The sequence below is a fragment of the Alligator sinensis genome, unplaced genomic scaffold, assembly GCF_000455745.1.
Source record: "Alligator sinensis unplaced genomic scaffold, ASM45574v1 scaffold388_2, whole genome shotgun sequence".
In the NCBI taxonomy this organism is placed as follows: domain Eukaryota; kingdom Metazoa; phylum Chordata; order Crocodylia; family Alligatoridae; genus Alligator; species Alligator sinensis.
The window spans coordinates 1195928-1216789 of NW_005842102.1; the positions used below are offsets into that span (position 1 = coordinate 1195928).

At 47.5% G+C, this 20862-nt stretch overlaps 1 protein-coding gene across 3 annotated transcripts in view; it reads right to left on the reverse strand.

Moving 5' to 3' along the window:
• Positions 1-768: 768 nt before the first annotated feature.
• The window catches only part of PTGES (prostaglandin E synthase), a 48011-nt gene continuing 27917 nt past the window's right edge, over positions 769-20862 (reverse strand). For 2 of the 3 annotated variants that reach the window (XM_006024358.3, XM_014520275.2), the window contains 2 exons: positions 8837-8919; positions 769-2891 (listed from right to left, as the gene is read on the reverse strand). In XM_006024358.3, the coding sequence (XP_006024420.1) occupies positions 2642-2891; positions 8837-8919 (333 nt within the window). In that variant the 3' untranslated portion in view covers positions 769-2641. Of the gene's footprint in view, positions 2892-8836; positions 8920-11616; positions 12277-20862 lie in introns of those variants that run through there. The other variant, XM_006024357.3, reaches the window with a different exon arrangement.

A 20862-nucleotide genomic window follows, 5' to 3' on the forward strand; every position in this document is an offset into this window, starting at 1 on the left:
GAAAGAGGAACTCAGACAGGGCTCTCTCCGTCTGTAGAGATGCTTTCTGACCTTACAAATAGGGCTTCCATGGCTAAACAGGTCTTCACTAACATCCTAGGAGACCAGCTTGATGTTCCTAGGAGGTTCATTTATTCACCCTTATCAGGCAACTGATGTCTATAGTTTTCTTTAGGTGGATTACACTGTTGCACAGAGATGTCAGCAAGACGCTGTTGGGGACCAGGGCCTTTCAGACCTGGGTTTGACTTTTGGGCTTAGCTCAAGCTGTGTGCTTAGCTTGAATTGTGGTTGAGACTTGCACTCAGTGAAAAAGGAGCAGATGAAGAAATACTGCCCCTGACTTCAAATAAATCGGGAAGTTGGCTAACTAAATTGAATAGTCTGGGCAAAAGAGGACCAGTCAGAGCAAAGCCTACACCCACTTAAGAATGAGAAGATTACCTCAGAAGAGAAAATTCCAGTTAAAGGTAACCGTATTTAGCAAACAGAAGCAAGATTATTAATATGCATTAGAAGGAAAGCTTAAGCTACTTTTATGTATTAAAAAGTGTAAGCTACATGGTATACAACAGGCCTGTGTGAAGTGGCTAGTATTCGCTTTGGATTTGGCCGATTCAGGGGGACAGCAATTCAAATAACTGTCCCAAACTGATTTGGCCAAATCCGATTCGGAGATTTGGCTGCTGTCGAATCTCTGAATCACCCAGGCCCGGGGATGGGCCTGGATGCGCCCGCTCTCCCAGCCCCGCCTGGCCCAGTTCCTGGCACTTTGAAAAAAAGCCCCTACTCGCTGGGTGCTGCTGGGCATGGGGGCAATCCCTGCTGCCCCCCACTGCATGGGGGGGCTCTGCCACAGGCCCCTAGAGGCCCCAAGGCCACTGCAGGAGATGGTGAGGCCGGGGGTTTCTCCCCCATTTTTTTTTTTCCTTAAAGGGCCAGACCTGGGGTAGGGTGGGGGATGGGGCCTGGAAGGGGTCCCCCCATGGTCCCCTCCCACCTCCCCCACCCCCTACTTGTCAGTTCCGAGTCTGCGTCCAGCTCCTTGCTGCAGACACCAGGGACTGACCGAATCGAAGCTCTCTGAAGAGCTTCTACTTTTCCAAAGATCCAGAGAGCTTTGAAATCAGTTCGGACCTTTTTATTGGTCCCCCAATTCAATTTGGATTTGGAGATTCGACCACTGAATTGGGCCAAATCTCCTCTTAATCGAATCACAACTCAAAGCTTTGCACAGCCCTAGTATACCAGGAGAGGCAAGAGAGAGCGTACCCCTTAGAACCCAGTCCTGAAAGATACGGTCACAGGTCCAAGATTAGCTCAGATGAAGGAATTGGGAACCCCGGACAAGACCTCATGGACTGGCCATCCAGTGACACCATGTTCATTAAATCTGGGGGTGGTGAGCATTTGCCTTGACTAGCTACAATTCTAAATTTTAAACTACGGAAAATGCTTCAGTTTATCTGATAGGGTTCAATAAACTTCCTTTTAGCTTAGGATAACTGTGTCTTAGTCTCCTTGCCTGGTATAAGACCCATTATAGCATCACTGGTTGTAACAAGAGGCCAGAAAAAGAGATGGCCTTTAAAGATAGCAACCTGTTTTTCTTAAGAGGAGGAGCTAGAGCCAAGCCAATTGATTTTGGAGTAACTGCTGATTGCACAGATCCCTCTGCTCTTAGTTCAAGGGAGCTGCAGAACCTGTATGCTGCTCCCTTGGTACCTTAGGTACCTCAGTTATGGTGCAGGTGCAAGGCTACAAAAAAAAACTTAGCTAATTTTTCCTAGCACAAACAGGAAGCAGTGCACTTCAGGCAAAGATGTAGAAGAGAGAGCAACAGGTTGCTAGGAGTGATCGACTTTGGCTCTGCTATGCTGCCACGATTTTAGTAAAATGAAAGGCTTGTAATTTTACTTCCCAGAGACGCTCTGCCGTTTAGCTGGGGAAAATAGTTACAAGACAACATCTCCATCTTAGATTAAGACACACACAAGGTTTGCAGAGGGAAGTGTGTTTTAGAGAAAACCCCAGCTGATTCTCAGCTTTGCTTTCACTTCTAAGAAAGCGTACAGAAAAGGAGGCATGGTTTGCCCCACTGATTTGGTGACTCAGTCTGTAAGATTTTTCCCCCTCCATCTCCAGGAGATGAGTCCAGGCTGCTTATTCACCCTTGCTGGTTCAGTTTCACGTTCTGTCTCTAGGCCTTGCACAGTCTTCTTCTCCACTCCCTGGTGCAACTGAGAAAGCTTCTACTAGGATGCTCTTCTCCAGGTGAAGAAACAGAACTTGTCCCATCTCCAATTTTTTACTCGCATATCACCAATGAGAAGCCATAAACCCCCCCCCCAAAAACAAAACAAAAAAACCCAAAATGATATCAGTTTCATCTCAGCTTTGCATAATTTGACTGGATGCAGAGCACCCACCTTTGGGTAGTCCACCCTTTTCATTTCTGCAGCCTGATCCATACACACACAAGCACAGCGAGGCTGCAAATAACTGGTGTGATCTGTTCATCTGGGAGACCTCTCCGCAGCGAAGCGACAGCAGGGAGAAGGACAAATTAGTCCATGCCTTGAGAAAGCCCCAGTCATATCTTTCTAAGCCACGTTAGAGCATCATCCGATTATGTTTGATGTTACCAGCGCATTACAATTGTAAAGAGGATCTGCAGTGCCATGGAGAAGCAGGGCATCTGGGCCACACTATATGCCACTGAGCGTGTGGGGGCCTTCAGCTTCAGGAGGTAGGCCACTGTATGAACAATCCGCCCCACAAGGAAGATCAGGAAGTGGATCCTGGCCACAGTAGGATTGGGGTCCAGCATGGAGTAAATGGCCCCAAGGAAGAGGAAGGGGAAGATGTTCTCCATGTCGTTGCGATGAGCCCTGAAAAACAGAGGTAGGACAATTCAAGCTTATGGGACTGCCTTGGAGTCTACCCTGCCTGACTAACTCTCCCGTTTCTTCTTCCCACCCCTCCGTACCAGACAGCGCATATTTCAGTCCCTACCTTTCTATACAGGATGTCTGGGTAGGACTCCCTCATTGAAACCTGCCAGCATAGGTCTTGAAGTGGATAGATGCCTTGGCGTTAAGCAGAATGCCACTAACTACTGGTTCAGAATAAGCGAGCAAATTGAGAAAGAATAGCCAGGATTTTTAGAGGCAGTTAGATGCCCAGCTCCACTGGATTCCAATGGAAGTTCAGCACCTGATTTTTGCATCTAGCGTCATTTTGGTGCTGAAAAAGTAAGGTTTGGGGGAGAGTGAAGCCCCCCCCCCACACACTAATATGAAGTGCAACTGATTTTAGAGCTTGCGTTGAGACCCACTCTTCCAAGAAAGCTCTCCCTCCATCATGGAGGGGCTGTTACCAAGCACAGCAGTGCTCCCCAGAGCCTGGGAAAAACAGCGTCCTTGATGAAATCTATTCTCACCATCAACAGATACCCATTATGGTAGCAAGACTGACTCCTGCTGGGTTATTTTCAAGTGTCCCGTGAAGTGTTAGAGGGAAACAAACCAGCTATAAACCACACAACAGGCCACACAATTTTCACTAAATTCTGTTTTCAACTCTTCAAACCCACACCTTTCCTTGGTTCCAGGCCCCCCACCCCCACGTCCCCCAGCTCTCCTCTTTCACATTGAGAGGATGTTTATAATATGAACTATCAGTCAGTTCTCTACACAGGCAGTGCTTCCAGTTCTGCATAATTACACAAAGTTAGATTTAAGATACTGGGCAAGATTGTGACCCTTTGTACTTTTGGCACAATTGAGGTCTCATAACCACTGGGGGGGGGGGGGGGGGGGGGGGTGGGGGGGGGGCTCTGTACCACAATCCTGTCAAGTGGTGAGCACCATCAACTCTCATTGCAGTTCATGGAGAAAACACCACCTGGTTGTGTTAGGCCCCTGCATCCCCAAACAATTAAGTTCAGCACAGGCTCCCTTACTAGACTGCAGGCTAGAGTTCATGTGGGGCAATAGAGGTCTCTCCCCTTCTCCCTAAAGATCCATGTGTGGGATGTGCCTGTTCACCTCTACTCTATTTTACTCGGCAGAAGAGCCTGGGATCAGTTTTCCCCACATTCTTTCCCTTTTGTGTCTTTGTCCCTGGGCACACGATACATTCCACTCTTCTTTCTAAAGAGTCCCAGCATGTTTGCCATGTAATGCTAATCAAATACAGCTTTTGTTTAAGCTCAGACTGGTGGTATGTAGAGGGACAGAGCTAGAAGAGAGACAGAAATATGCAGTTTGCTGCTCCACCCAGACTCAGAATTCAAAACAGCTTCGGTTTTATACTTTTATCTTTAAATACTCTATGAGAACGTGACACCGCTCATTCTCTAGAAACACTTGCCTCTTCCAGGGCTCACCACCCATCATTGACCAAACCCAATCAAAGCCTCCTCACTCACGTCAGGGATGCTGGAAACCCAAAAGATTCAGGCCCATCTTCCTTTTAGAAAGTCTGTTAGTTTGTGCTGTTTGGCTTCTTTATGATCTATAGACGAGTCCATAGATAATTTGGTTTACGGAAGAATGTAGGCAAGACCCAAGTTCTAATGCTAAAGAGAAAATGTCTTTCCCTAACTCCCCTCAAGAAAGAGTGAAAATGGACATAAAACTTATTCTTTGACTCATGAGTCTGCAGGTCACTGTTAAAAATACTCCTCCTCCTATACCCCATAGTATCAGAACTTGTGGTAGAGGTGATATCTTTTTAGAATAACTAGATTTTTTAATTCTTTATTTGCAAGCTTCCAGGCAAAAGCACCCTTCTTCAGGCATTGGAGAAAAGACTGTAAAAGGTTCTCCTAGGTAGAAATGAAAGTTCATATTTCCACCATGAGTTCCGATTCCTTTTGCTTCTAAACCAGGGGTTGTCAACTGGGTGTACACGAAGAAGGCCCTAGGGGGTATGCATGGGCAGGAAGGGACAGAGCACCACCATGCACCATCCTGCACTGCTGTAGAAGCTACTTGCCTGGACACAGGGGACAATCACACTCTGCTTTGCATTTGGCTGCACGTGCCACCTCCCCTCCCCTCCACATTTGGCCACATGCGCCACCTCCCTGCTCCACGTTTGGCCACCGGAGGTACATCAATCCAAAAAAGGTTGAAAACTCCTGCTCTAGACCAGTACAGCTACAACCTGGATAGTAGCCTACAAGACTTTTCCTAGACTGTAAAGTCTCAGGGGCACGGACCATTCCTTTGTTCTGTGTGGTCTAGTGCCCATCTCAATGGGGTTTTGAGCCATACTGGAGCTATGGATACAAATAAGTATTGGTTGGAAAAACCCACATTTTTACAAGATAGGAGGTGTTCCAAGCTTAAAGGCAAAATGTTTGGCCAGTTTCCCATGAAACCTTTGATAATGACATAGGTCTGTTGGGGGGGAAGGTGAGGGGCGCATCTTGTATTCCCTAAAATGGGTCCCATCAGAAAGTTTTCAACCAGTTTCTAAGATAACTTGGAAGTTAGAAAAAGACATAATTATAATGGTTTCTTTCAAACTTGGCTCAATTGTGCCTGGCTTCTCCCCCAGCCTGGACACTCACTGCAGGAAAACGCAATCCTGATCTGCAGGGCTGCGATGTGGAAGCCGAGTGCAGCCTCCAGCGCTCGGCAGCTGGTTCCAATCAATGTACCCCATTAGCAAGTTCAGTACTTGATCTGTTTAAGTTTCCACAGCAACCAGTCATTTCCCGTCTCCCTCCATGTGCCAGACCTGTAAACTAAGTAGTATATAAACAGAGCAACCACAGCCCGTGGCCAAACACTTCACCTAAGCCATTTCCTGCAGAAAAAGGCAGTCCCCTGAGCCTGTTTGTTTTTAAATCGCAATTTGATCATCTAAAAGTCATGTCTTCTCCCCCCACCCACCTACGTGACTCAATATTAAAATGCTCACTTCCTATGTCCCTTATCCGCTGCATCATTTCCATGGTGCCTGCCCAGTTGGCTCAGCCCAGAGACTAAATTCCGTCCCAACGTAAATCCAGAGCAACCTGCTTCGCACGCCAGCACAATCAGACCACACCACATGCTGGAAGCTGTAGCCCAGTAGCAACACTATTTAAGTATGGCAGGAGAGCAGAAATCTGCTGTAGCTGCACCATATCAGGGTGTTCCTCGTCCTCCCTATGGAGGGATTGTAGGGGGTCTGTCCCAAAATGCTGGGTGAAGGGAGCACATACTCGCCTGCTCTGTACTTTCACTGCAACAGGCATGAAAGTCAAACCCTCGGTTCTCTGCTCACATTCCAGAGTCAGCTTTGCCTTTTGCAGTAAAAAAGGGCACAGCCAAGACATTTCACCGCTTTGTCATGAACATGGTTTCCTTCTGACCTAATCCTCCGACGCGTTGGAAGGCACCGAAGGAGAAAGAGGGACTGCTCGGTGCCTTGTAGCTCTCAGTCAGTCAGCAACCAGTTTCTTTAAAAAAAATAAACACCCAGAGCTACACCAGCAGAGATTCCTTGGAGAAACTTCAGCAAAGCAAAAAGAAAAAACCCCCAAAAACCAGGAAAAAAAACCCCCCAAACTTTAAAGGCCAAGACTAATACACAGCTAGACACCTTCTTGTAAGGCTCTGTTCCATGACACTTTTATAGCCCTTTTTCTGAATCTGTACAAGTTGTGCTTTTTAGTCTTACCCCACATTTTCCCTCCTCGTTGTCTTGAGGAAAGTAGTCCTGCTTTGCCTTCATTGGATTAGATAGAAACAAGATAAGACACTTGTTTTAAAACAGTTATTCCAAACCTTAGGATCCCTCTGGGATCTGACCACCTAAATACAGGCTCGCACCAACATCTGCTTGTTTTTGTTGCCAAAATGGGGAGTTTGAGCAAAGGAGAGTTTGCTTGCAGTAGGTTTCTTTGTAAAGACCTCAGTGGAGAGAAGGGAAGGTAGCTTTATTCATGTCAACCTTACACCACCACCCACCCTTGAGCTTGCCTAGCAGCTAGCTCAACATAAAAGCTACTGACCCTTATCTCCACAGCTGAGCTTGCCCAGCTATTACACTATAAAGGCTAATGAACCTTATCTACATTAGCATTTTACTGAAAGACTAGAATTAAAAGGAGCACTATCTAGCCTGGCAATGAAAACACTGCATGTTTTGCCCTTGAGGACATAGCCTAGAGTTGCAACACCTGATTATCATCAGGATGCTTTCAACTCCTGTGGACCCACAGCCTCTAGCCTTCTATCTTTGCAGGTCACCTATGCAAAAGTGCAAGTCAAGTGAACTCAAGCAAGAGGTTCAGTTTAGTTCACACCTATGGAGAGCAACAGACATTCAAGGCATGTCTCCGCCATGTCCAGACAGTGCTAGGCACTGCCCAGCGAAGCACAGTATGCTAGCTCCTTGCACAATGCCCTGAAGCAGATGCGATGTAGCCTTGGGTGAGCACCAAAAATTCCATCTTACTGGCACGCAGCCAGAGGTGCCCTGGAGGTGGCTACACTACACCCAATTTTGAGGCACAAGGAGCAGGTGGGATAGGTTGTACTGAAGCAGTCCCTAGCTCTGTCTGGGGGAGCTGCAGAGACACCTGTCAGTAACACTCAGGCTGTTTCTTCCCAGGCCCGATTCCATCCTGGTCATCGCCTCACTGCCAAAGTTTCAGCGCAACCAACACTGGAGCAGACGCAAGCTGTTTGTTCATGACAGATGTCCGGGGTTGGAGACAGGGTTCTGTTACAGCTGAGTGTGGCGAGCTCTGGTTAGGGTGGCCCCCTGTCCCTAATTGGGTGGGACAGTCCCAAAATGGGAACTTCAAGTTCCAGTCCTGCATAGCATGACTCCAGAACAGCACTTCTCTCAAATTCGCAGTATGCTGCAGGAATCTGGATCTGGGAAGCAGTGGGTTTCCCCTCGCAAGCTGCTTGGAGCTGCTGGGAGCCGGATGCAGGAGATGCCACATGCACATGGCTGGGAATACAGCCAGGCAGTGTGGAGAGCAGCTTCCTGCAGATAAGACTATGGGGGGGGGGAGGGTAGATTGAGGTCCCCACAGGGAGGGAGAGAGTGGGGCAGGGGCTGGGGGAGCTGCCCAGACAAAGCAGGGAGCAGGATGGAATCACAGGCAGCTCCTTGCCACTGTGGGCACCCAGGAGGGGCATGGGGGAAGACATGTACCCACCAAATTCGTGCATGGGGGGGTGGATGTGGGCTGCCCACTGAGGGCTCAGGGCTCCCACCCTGCTGCCCTCCCCCCAGGAGCCTCGTGCCACTGTGGCAAGGCACCCCCTGCCTGCTCAGCAGCAGTGGGGCCAGTGGCATGCAGTTGTGGCCCCCACTGCTGCTGGGTAGGCAGTGGGTACACAGCAGGGAGTCCAGAGTCCACAATGGGCAGCTCACATCTGCCCCTGCTCTGCTGCAGCCATGTCCCTGATGGAGGGAGGGGGAAGGAGGCAGGGAGGAGAGGCAGGCACTTGTCCCAACTTCCCATTTTGAAGAGGTGGTCACCCTAGCTCTGGCATTTCCATAGGAATCCAGGAGACCATGAAAACTGGTTCTTAGGACCCGAGTTATAATAGGATGCTTTGGGCTAATGACTTGAATTCCAAGCATGAACCTTGTGGTTTCAGGCAGCCCAGGACAGACCCTATTTAACATCATGTCCTTGATAGGATTCTGCCTTCAGGCTCTAGTCAGTAGTCAGTCAATCCCTGCAGATAATTGCTGAATTAAAAGGGGCCCAATATTTGCATTTGTTTACTGAGCAGCTGCCTGGGCTGTCTGGCTGCACAGGCAGAATTCCAGCCATGCTCTCAGCAGGGGAATTCACCGGTACAGTACTTGCCTGCGGCACCGCTCCACATCCGGATCGTCTCGGTAGTACTGCAACCCTCCATTCCTCAGGGCATCCTCTGGGTTGGCAAAAGCCTGCAAGACAAAATTCCCGTATCAGAGGCATGAAGCGGCACGTTCCATCGGGGAAGGAAGGAAGCAAGCAACGAAAGTGAAGTTTCTGCAACACTTTAAAGGAGGGGCAGACAAAATCCAGCTGGCAGGTTGGATCAGGCCCACGGCAGACTCCATTTCCCAGCAACCCCTGCCCATGTCGCTGCAGCCGGTTTCCACAGAGACCCTAGCAGCAGCGGAGCTGTAACAGCACAGGGCTAGGCTTTCCATGGAGCCGGCCCCAGCCATGCCAGCAGGGCATGCAGATGGGCAGGGAGCTGCTCTGGGGCCAGGATCTTGTGGCGGTGACAGCGCGGTTGAGCCGGGGCAGAGTTGCAATCAACTGCCCGCATGCCCCGAGTACAGGCATGCAGGCAGTGGATCAATGGACTTTCAAAGCTGAATAGGGATTTGAATGCTCTTCCCATTAATGTGACTGGGACAATAGTCTTACAGTATTCTCTAGAACTTGATGGGCTGAATTCTTAGCCCCATTAAAGCAAATGAGAGTTTTACCATGGGCTTTAACGAGGGGCCAGCATTTTGCTTTTTGGGACATTGAAGGGAAACATACCTGAAAGAGGCTAAACCATGTGTGTGAGCAGGTAGCAACCTTCACACAGTGTCAGCCCACAGAGATAAAAGCCCCTGGTACTCCCACCAGCTAAGGGAAATATCTTTGGAGATTCAGCGCTGCCTTTCAATGCCATGTCTTGCTGCAGCAGGTGCATTAGAAAAAAGTCACATTTTCACCCATGTGGCCCAGCCTAAACCCACAGGGCGGCAACAATGAAGCATTTTCAGTCTTCTACAGGACAGGAAAGCACTGGAATGGATGCTTTTGCAGGTTGTCCCTAGCCACCCAATTATTTGGGGGCTACTACAGAAGACTTATTAATCCTTTCAATTATCTACATGCAGTACTGAAGGGAAAAGCAATCCATGCTCATATAAAAAGGGTGCTGCTACTTGGTTGAGAGGACGCCTCCATTTGGAATAGGTTGGCAATGTCTGCATCATCTTACTGGCAGTGACTCCCAGAGGTAAAGAAACAAAGCCATTTGCCCCAATCTATAGAAGAGTTGTTACATCAGGACTTCCATAGCCTTTTACTCAAAAAAAAATGGGGCAGGATATTTGTTACATGCAATGGAAAAAGCATATGCTGCTAGTGCTGTATCACTATATATCCAGAGGGATTTTTGAAAGACTTTCCAGAAGAACTGTCTTCAAAACAGAGCCCGTGTAAGGGAGTACAACACAGCTCCAAGTAGCTATTATTGGAATCAAGAACATAATTTACCATCATGCAATCTATGTGACCACCACACAAGTCATTTTGCCAAGGGTTACAATGCAGTCCCATCTGCCAGGGAATAAGAGAGCCATTTAACAGCATGATCCAGTGGTACTAAGACAATTACTAGAAGTGGCAGAGAATACTTCACCTACTGTAAGTTAGGCAGTATTTTAAAACATTTAGATACAATAGTTTCCTGACAAAAAAGTAAAAACAAAAAATAAAAACCAAATAAGATTAAAAAAAAGAAGAAAAACTTCCAAAACTTTGGCCAAATTACTGAGTGAACTCAATCAGTACAGTACAAGGGAAGAGAGTCAGATCCAGAGATCGATGAATAACAGCCTCAACAAAACAAAACAAAACCCCAAAACCCCACATTTTTAATATCAGCCTTGACCCATGTTCTAGGAATTAATTGCCAGGGTCCACAACAGCAACAGTTTGATCTTATAACTAGCCTGGATTTCAGCAGAGCTTCATACAGGGCAGAAATAGTTTGAGGTTCACAGTACCATGGGGGTGGAGAGGGGACCCCAACGCATTAACTATATTGAGACGCAAGCTTAAGCACACCTATTTCTGACAATAACACAGTGTCAAAGGCAGGCCTTGTACACAACCTGCACCACCCTTTGAGTGGTTTCCAATATTTTTTTTTTTTAACAAATATTAACTGGTTTATAGCAGAGGTTTTTTGTTTTGTTTTTTTCTTTTCAGCATGTTGAGTCTGGATTATTTGTTCAAGAAGAAACATGAGCTTAAGCTCAAACCAAGTTCAGTCAGTGTGCCAGGCTAAATGTTCTCCCCTTGTACTGGGAAAATATTTCCTTTTTATCCCTGTATCCCAAAATAGTTTTCTTGACACCAATTTTATTACTCTGAGAATTTAAAGGTCTCTTGACGCATGCGCATGCGTGCAGACATACACATCTCCCTCCCTCCCCTCCCACAGGGGCACACGGCAAAGTCAGTCTTAAAAAAGGCTAAGAATAGGCTCCTAGTTAATTTATATGTATTTCTATCTCTGACTTTAGAAATAAGACTGCTCTGTTTGATGCACCAAGAAGCGAAGAGCCTCTCTCTGGAAAGAGCTCACCTGCCTGGCATTTTAGCTCTGCAAGTTTCCGTTTTGAATAGGATTCTGCAAGATAAACATTAGATGGAAAGAGGCAAACAAAGGCGGAGAGACCACAAAATGCATTTTGCTTTCAACTCACTTTGTAGCCTCAGTAAAAGCACAAGTCAGTTTACAGGGTTGAGCCTGATCCTTTAAAAGAGTTGAAAAAAGACATGACAAGAAAGGAAAGAAACAAGAAACTTAAGGAAGCCCGGGCAGTTTGCGTGTGCTGGTTTACAAAAATAAAGCCGTCTCTTACCTTCTTTCTGAGCCTCACTTGTCCTGTAATGATGGCAATGACATACATTTTTAAAATCAAGATTGTGCTATAGAAAGCAAAGGACGCAAACACCTCATTTTTCATCATTTTTCTGGAAATGTGTGAACAGATCTGTGTCCTAGTATACCAGCTGCAACCACTGGAGACTTACTTCAGCTGAGAGGCTGTTTCTGTAAGAGTGGGATGGCTATAGAATTGCATAAAGCACCTCTTGTATTCCAGTCACAGCCCACAGTAAGCTAAGAGGCACTGGACAACTGAAAAAAAAAAACAACCCAAAAACACAACTCAAAAAACTCTCTATTAGCTTAATTGCTTTCTCTATCTGCCACCTCAGCAATCTTAAAACTTTCACCCAACAAGGACACTCCTCCAGAGAGATAGATCGCATGTTTGAAAGAGCCACCCGGATACCACGTGAAGAATTGCTGCAGTACAGAGCCCCCCCCGCCCCCCTGAAATCACACACCGCTGGTTATGACATATCACCCCTCCCTCAGACTCGGACAGAAAATCCTCAGCAAGTGCAACCCATACTACAAAGAGACTCTATGTTTAAAGAGATCTTCCCAGAACCACCCATCCTAGCCTTCAAGCAAGCACTGAACCTCGTTACCCTCAACACCAGAAGCAAACTTCCTCAGGCCCAGAACACACCGAATGGATCCAGACCGTGCCATGACAAGAAATGCAAAACCTGCCAACACACTTCCACCCCCCCCACACACACTTACTACACCCCACAACAGAGCTATCAGCATTCCCAGATCTTACAGCTGCACCTCCAGAAAGGTAATATCTCTTATCCAATGCACCAAATGCCCTGATGGAAAATGCATGGGAGAGACCAAACAACAACTGTGCACCAGAATGAATGCACACCGGATATTTTTCGAAGACAAGAATACCCAAATTCCCCGTGGGAGCATATTTCTCACGGGAAAACCACTCTCTCTCTCCAGTCTCTCAGTTCTAATCCTCAAAGGGAACTTACAAAACACTTCCCAGAGACAAGCCTATGAACTCCTCTTCATCAAACTCCTGGATAATAAAAATCATGGACTAAATGTAGACATTGGATTTATGCAACATAACCTGCCCGACATCTGACTGCCCAAGTACCTCTCCGCTATTCCTCCCCCTTCTCTCCCTCCCCCACCCAGCCTGTCTCACCCATTGACTCCTCAATCTACATCTTCACTGACTGCCCATCTTGTATGCATACCAGCCCAGCCTCCGGCTTCTTTACTTTTCATTCCATCAAGGTAGAGCACACACCAACTGCAGAGACTTCCTCAGCCTGACAAAGGGTTTTTAAACCCGAAAGCTTGCTTAAAATTTTTTTCCAACTATTTAAGTTGGTCTAATAAAAGATACCAGATTCACCCAAAGAACCTTGTCTGCCTTAACCATTAGTTAGCTTTCAAACATACACAGGACTGCAAGGGGCTTCTTGGCCCACCGAGTCCAGTCCCTGGCATTCAGAGGCAAATGCTTCCCAGAAAAGCATTAAAATAGCCACTTCAAACCCTCACCCATGACAAGGCAGGAACACCATAAGACACTCTACCATGCAAAAGGTAAAAACAGGGGAGAGGAGGGAGTTGCCAGTGCCTTGCAAGTGGTTGGTTAGTGTGTGCTAAGCATCTCCCAGGAAGAAAACTGTGCCCCACATGACAGGGGGGGCTAAATACAGATAAGGCCAAAACCGAATCATTTCAATCTTCATGGGTTAGTCCAAGCTGCGTAGATTGAACCAATAAGCAAGGGAACAAACATTCAGTTTTGAGACTGGAAATCAGAACTGCAGTTTTGCACTTGTGGCCTGGGCCAGAAGCTGGGGGAGGTGGGAGGGGGTGACCTCTACAGCCCACCTCTCTGCTCTGCTGTAGCAGACAGCTGGGCTAGGGACAGAAGTTACACATAAACCAGTTTAAGTGATCAGAAACTGGTTTAAACCTGTAACAGAACAGAAGTTCAGTGCACATAACCCAGTTTCAAAATGGCTGAAACTGGTTTAAGATAAACCTGATTGAATGTAGTATCAGACTTAACTGATTTGGGTCGAACCAGTTTATGGAACTTCTGTCCCAGACCCCTTCCTGGTTTAAGTTAAATCAGAGTCCCCCAGCATCCCAGATGCTTTGCAGCCCTGGGCTGAGCTGTCTGCTCCAGCACAGAAGGGAGAAAGGGGGGAGGAGGGAAAGCAGGGACTGCCCCCCCGCCCACCCCCAGGCAAACCCCAGCTGCGGCCAAAGGATGATTATAAAAAAAACTTTCCTCCCACCCCATTCAGTACAGAGCTGCCCTGCCCTGCTAGAAGTTTACTGTGGGCTGTGACTGTGGACTACAAATCCCAAAGGCACCTGGAAGCAGGGAGAGAAAGTGATGAGCAACCCTGCAGAGTCCTATTGCTGTGATTGTGGACTGCAAATCCAAGAGACTTCGGGAACAGCAAGAAGAGGACGTGAACACACAGCTCGTGCTGGCTGTGCCAGAGAGCTGTGCTCTAGCACCCCCCAGCTTCCAGTTTGAGCCACTGCACACAGGTGGCTGCACTTCCACCTGGAATCAAAAGTGAATGTCTATTTAGTTGTTTCTCAGTTTAATCTCTCCATCTTAGAGCATTAGGACTAACCTGCAAAGACTGAATTGATTCAGCCTCAGATTTTTTGACTGTCTGTATTTAGTCCTTGAATCTGGAGAGGATCTGGGATAGAAGTTCAGTAAACTAATTTAACTTAAGTTAGTAAGGTCTGATACTATATCCATCCAGGTTTATCTTAAACTGGCTGGAGCACATTCAAAAGATCCTTTAGGCATCAAGAGGCAGAATAAGATACGAGACCAAGAAAACCCAGCCAACTTTCAAGCCAGCGATGAAATTCCAATTCTGCCAAGTGTGGAGGATCAGGTGCTATATGTGCTGCATTTATTAGCAATAAATCACTTTTTTTTTTTTTTTTTTTAACTGCCAAGAAACAAAAAGGTTTTGGTTCAAATGGAAAGTAAAAATTTTTCAGCAAGTTGAAACAGCTAACATGACTCATCTCTAAGCAAAGTTTTACAAGTGTAATTTTTTTTTATTTTAATTTTGAAAGTGGTAAAATATGAAAACACTTTCACCCAGGACTATAGAGGCATTTTCAAAAGTGCTAAAACAACCATCTTTCCATTTACAATAAAAGTTAGCAAAATTTCCAGGAATTCACAAGGATGCTTCCATGTCCCCAGACCTGCATATTTTTGCAAGAACAATTTTGATTTAAATAAATAAATAAATAAGTGGTGCAGCTAGTGAAAAATACTTTGAAGTAGGGCAACAAGGTTCCTATACCCTCTTGTATAGTAACCCAAAGGATTTTACATTTTGTAACGCAGTTCATTTTTCCAGGGAGCAAATATCACTCTAGCAAGGAATTGATCTCTAATAGAATGTAGAACAGGGGTGGGCAATTATTTCAGCTGGAGGGCCACTTAATGAGTTTTGGTGAGCTGTCAAGGGTAATCACACTCCCTGATCATCATTTTGGGACTGGAAGTCCCACTCCCTAATCCCTGACCTTTGCCACCAGAAGTCCCTACACCCTTACCCCCAGAAGGAAAAAAAAAAAAAAACCAAACCAAAACCAAATCTTATACTAAAAATCAAACATGTACTATAACATATTTTAATTTTATTTCAAAAAATATTTTTGTCCTGATTTACATTTGTGTAGCATGCAACTTGCAGGGCTTTAAATATCTTCTGTACACTGGTCAAATATCTGAGCAGTGAATAAGCCCCAAGAGGCTGCAGATTGCCACCCCCCACTGCAGTTCTGTTATGTTTAAGAACACTAACTTCATAGCTCTATAAAAAGTGCTCTTAATTACAGCACTGTAAAATGTATATGAAGCACTTCTGTACACATCCCAAGCCTTCCAGTTCTAGGGCACTGGCATGAATTTGAGCAGCACTATACTTTTCAGAGAAGACTGCAGCAACTACTGTGCGTGCAAGAAAAAAAAAAAAAGTCAATTATCTGCAATGCACGGATCAAGTCATTCAAGAGGTTTGGAACACTGGTCCCAACCAGAGGTGGCAAGTCGAGTGAGAGCTTCTCTGCCCCATGGCTCATATAAAGCTTCCCTGCTACAGCTGAGAAGTGACCCTGAGATCCAAGGCCATCTCCAGGGCAGGAACAGGCAAAGTTAAAGGAAAGGGGCAGGTAAAAAGCATGATTTCTTGTTCCCCTTCTCCAGGGAGCCTCTGCATCCTGAGTCTCACCGAGATAGGGACATTGCCACATTTACTCTATTTTAGCTTACTGAGAAGTGCGACCTTTTGAAACAATGAGCCTGTGAATGTCTTCCGGCTAGGCTGAGGAAAGTGGATGCTTTCTCTGCCAGCAATGTCCATCAGTTTGTGGCTCACATAGAAGTCTGGTGCTCCATACACTCTAGAGGGTGGGAAGACAGGGAAGGAGACCCTTTACCTACAGCTCTCTCAAAGACTCCCCCCCAACCCCATGATGAAGAGGGACAGGTCAGGACAAGACAAGACAGGACTGTGCCCGGACTGGTTGACTCCCCACACCTCACCCCTGCACAATTATATTTACCCATGCAATCCTCCCACAATTGCTACGTGCAGCAGCCAGACCTATAAAACCTACCAACAGGCAAATCAGGCCTACGCAATTACCCTTGCAGCTCAAATACTGCTATTACAGCAGCTGGGAGAACAACAGCTACTCCTTAGAGTTAAACATTAATTTTTAGGAGCATCCAAAGTCTTTATTGTTTTTTTAAAACGGTGCCCAAAGTATGTGTCTACACGCACGCATGCATGCACACACTTATGGGCCAGAAATAAAGGTAATCTCTGGAAAGTATCATTTAGGAAGATGGGTAACATGGGAAAAATCTAACCCCCCCCCCCCAGTAGTTTGCAGAGACAGATATTTCAGAAAAGCTCAGGGCTGTTTTCAAGTATTCAACATCTCCCATTGGGATACCTGCAGCCAAGTTCTTACCAGAGCTCAGCACCCAACATACAACAGATCAAGGAAGCTACTTTGAAAGCCCATTCTATCCAGTTCTGCTTGGGGAAGGGAAGCCATTTGATGCTGGTCACAAACCGGGGGTGGATCCTGGTGATGAGTAAGCTCCAACACAAGCTGCTTCTTGAGAAGCCAGGGGACATCATGAGCCCAGCTGGACTATTGCAAGGTGTCTCCCAACCCCATGAGCAGGCAGCAGTCCATCAGCTCCCACCCTGACCTGACAAACTCATTCCCTGCAGTCGCCAGGGAGATCTCCCCCAGCCTCAGGTCAGGTGCTGGGGCTTGTGCAAAGTGGAGAAGCAGTTCAGGCTTACAGCCACAAAGCAAACACGTCATCATCTTGCTTTCAGGTTGTTTAGGAAACTTCATGAATGTGCCAGCCACAGGTAAACTCCTTTTGGGATTGTATAGTCTGTGCAGCATGGGATTTTAGAGCTAGACCTATGCAGAGGAATATCACCACTGCACTTCACCAACTTACCCCAGGGAAGGATCTAGCTCAGAGATCTTTAGAAACAGCTCCTTGCCAGTCCACAGCTCTTTTTCTGCTCTGCTGCTCCCTTCCCTCTCCAGGTGACCAATACCCTCATAAAGCATCAGCAACACCTGGAAACTCAGCATTACCAGCCTGCAGACAAGCTGGGACACATCCCTCAGGGGCTTGGTGCAGCAAGGGTGTGGAGGGAAGCAACCTCTGCCTCATCTTTATTAAAGGATCACTGGGAGGCCACAGGTGTTTTGAAGTCAAATACCAGTTAGCACAGGGAATTAACATAAGCCACCTGAATGCATTTCAATCCAGCTATCTATACAACCTTCCAAGTCTATCTATGCACATAGGTATAGATAAGTCTGCCTTAAAGGTGTTCATAATATATTTAAAGGAACCACCAGGTGTGACATACAAGCTTAGCCAATCACATCACTTCATTTCACTAGCCCCTCCTATTTTTTTCTAGTAATTGCTTCCCACTAGAAACAACCCATCTTCAGGTCTGCTCTAGTGGTAAAGGAGGACTGGTAAACCCTGGCTGCTTTGGCTTTATTAGCACAGATAATGGGGCAGGCCAGAGAAGAGCTCAGTGGTGACCGGACCAAAGCTCCACCTTGGAATAGCTCCCAGGAAAGATGCTCTCTTCCCAAGTGAAAGTGCCTTTATGTTTAGATAACTGTTTGGTTTTGGGTGCCAGCTAATTACCATGAAATAAAATCACACTTAATCCAGAGTAATCAAGTAACAGTTGGATTAGTATCCCACGGTAGCTATGCCGGAGACTTCCCCTGTGTAGAAAAAGCCTAAAAGAGAGGCCTGGTTAGAAAGTGGATGTCCAGGAGTAAAAAGGGGGTACACATTCCAGCCCCCTGCTACAGTCAGCCATCTAAGAGCTGCTGCATGGAAAAGCCTACAAGAGAGCTGAGCTTTAATAACCTTGCATCCACCTCCTTAACCCAGCTGTTATTCCCTTTGACCCAAGCAGCGAGGGATCTCCTGGATTATTTTGGGCAGGTGGAAAGATTGGCTGAGAGTCTAGCATTCCTGATACATTCCATTTTATTTAAAAAGTCTTGTTTCCCAGGATGGAGAAAGCCTCACAGGCAGAAAAAAAGTATTTTTCTCACAGCCCCAAGCCCCTCTTCTAGCAGTGCTCAGGCATGTTCCCACATTCTCTTGACAGTGCCATAGGGGTTTCTTCTGCTTCCCTCAAAGCCACAGACTCGTACAGCTCCACCAAGCAATGCCCAACCCGGCGTGCTGCCTACCAGTCCCAGGGCAGCCCCTTGGTCCCATGAAGTAGTTTCGGCTCGGTCTATTCACATAGGTCTCTGGAGCGTGGCCTCTCTTCTTTCTGCTATTACTAAACGCTAGGCCTGTGCAAAGCGGCTAGTATTCACTTTGGATTCAGATTCGGACGATTCGGGGGGCAGGGACTCGATTCGGTGATTCAAATCACTGTCCCAATTCAATTCAGCTGAACCTGATTCAGAGATTCAGCTGCTGCCGAATCTCTGAATCTGGCAGGCCTATCCCCTGCTCCTCTCCCAGCTGGGCAATGGCTGCCCCGGCTCCCAGCACTTGTTAAAAAAAAAAGCGCCGGTGCTCACCGGGTGCTACCGGGCAGGGGGCGATCCCTGCTGCCCCTGCTGCATGGGGGGCTCTGCACAAGCCCCCCCCTTCAATTTCCCCAGCCCCCCCACAGGTGCCCCGCCCAGGCCAGCTCTAGCCCTTTAAGAAAAAGAAAAACCCCCAGACTCACTGCTCCTGCTGGCGGGGGACGATCCCTGCTGCCCCCCGCTGCCCCGCGCCATGTGGGGTTTTTTTTGCACAAGCCCCCCAAAGCCCTGAGGCTACTGCAGGAGCCTTTTTTTGTTTGTTTGTTTTTTTCTTAAAGGGACAGAGCTGGCCTAGGCGGGACACCCATGGGGGAGCTGGGGGGAGCGAGCAGGAGGTTGGGGGGCTCATGCAGTGCAGGGCAGTGGGGGGCAGCAGGGATTGCCCCCTAGCCGGCAGCCCCCAGTGAGCACTTTTCTTTCAAGTACTGGGAGCTGGGGCAGGTGGGGGCAGCCATGGGGGGTGGGACTGGGGGAGCAAGCAGGGGTCCCCCCATGGTCCCCTCCCCTGCCCTTAGTACTTACCAGCTCAGAGTCAGCTGCAGCTCCCTGGTGCAGCCACTGGGGACTGCCCGAATCATCAAAGCTCTCCGAATCTTTTCTGAAGATTCGGAGAGCTTTGAATCGATTCGGACCTTTAAATTGGTCCCCTGATTTGAGTCGGATTCGGAGATTCAGCCACCGAATCGAGCAGAATCTCTTCCGGATCAAATCACCACCCAAAGCTTCGCACAGCCCTACTAAACACAGAGGTACTTGCCTACCCCCTCCTCTCACTAGAACAGAAACTTGAAGCAATAGAGCTTAATCCAACTGTTTCCAAAACCTTTGAGCTGTGGCTGTTTCAGGCTAGTGAAGCCAGTGGTCTCCACCCACAACAGGCATGTGTTGGAAATGGCTTCTCTGAACTGCTACATTTTTACTGTGCCCTGCCCTATGCTGGGAAACGTCAGTGAAAGCGGTCATCACTCATCAGACAACACTTCTGTCCTTGTGCTTTGGGCTGCAGTGAAATAGTCAACAATCTTCGCATTGAACACAGTGTCAGCAGCCTTTGAGGGTTTGTCTCTGCCACATCAGCAGTGCTTCCTGGGGAGCACAGGGCTCAGCGAGCTCTGCCCACCTGGGTCTGCTGCTGTGCTCTGGTGCTGGCCCTTCCCTACTGAGGGTGCTCTAGGATCATCCACCACACCTGCTGTCCAGGCCTCAGTCTCCAGGGACAGCCAGAGAGCAGGCACTGGGGATGAGCCTCACAGAAATGTGTCAGTGGACTGGGGTGGCCAGGGTCCCTCAGACGTGCCCCAATGCGATGCAGACAAGCCCTGACTCCACAGGGTGGGCATCCAGGCTTCACACATGTATTGCTTCAGGCTCTCTGCAGACTCAGGCAGAAGCCATGTTTTGAGCGCTTTCTCTGCAACCAGAACAGCCCGGGACGTGGCTCTGAAAAATAAAAACAGATTCTGGAGAATATTGGAGAGGCCAATCCCTGAATCCTGATGAATATTTTGTGCCCCTGGGAGAGGGCTGCTCCAAGCTTTGGAAACTACTGCCTTAAACAACTCTAAAAAGGAAGAACCATGTTGCACTCGAACCACTCCTTCTCCCTCTCCCAGATTAGCGGGGCTGGCAGAAGGACTGTGTTTGAGGAGAGGGAGTGTGGTGGGAGCTGTGAACTCTCTTGTTATAAGCTTCATGTGGACTCGCTCCACAGTCTGTTTGTCAGGGTAAAAGAATTTCTTGGCTAAATCGCATCTATGTGTTTCGGGACAGAGAACAGCTGGGAACGGCCTGACTGACAGCCCTGAACTCTCCCTTGTTTGAGCCATTTCCAATAGACAGCGCTGTGTCTTAAAACCTGGATCTAAGAGAAAAGCATCACCTGTGATTCTTGGGGAGATGCACAGAAGGGGAGAGAAACCAGGAGACAGCTAGGAGCCAACAACCCCTCTTCAACTCTCACTAGGATGAAAATGTGGTGACCTGCCATGTGTTTCTATTCCAGAGAATTAAATCACATCAGGAAATCATTTTAAAACCAAATGCAGAACAAATATCTTCTCTTTCC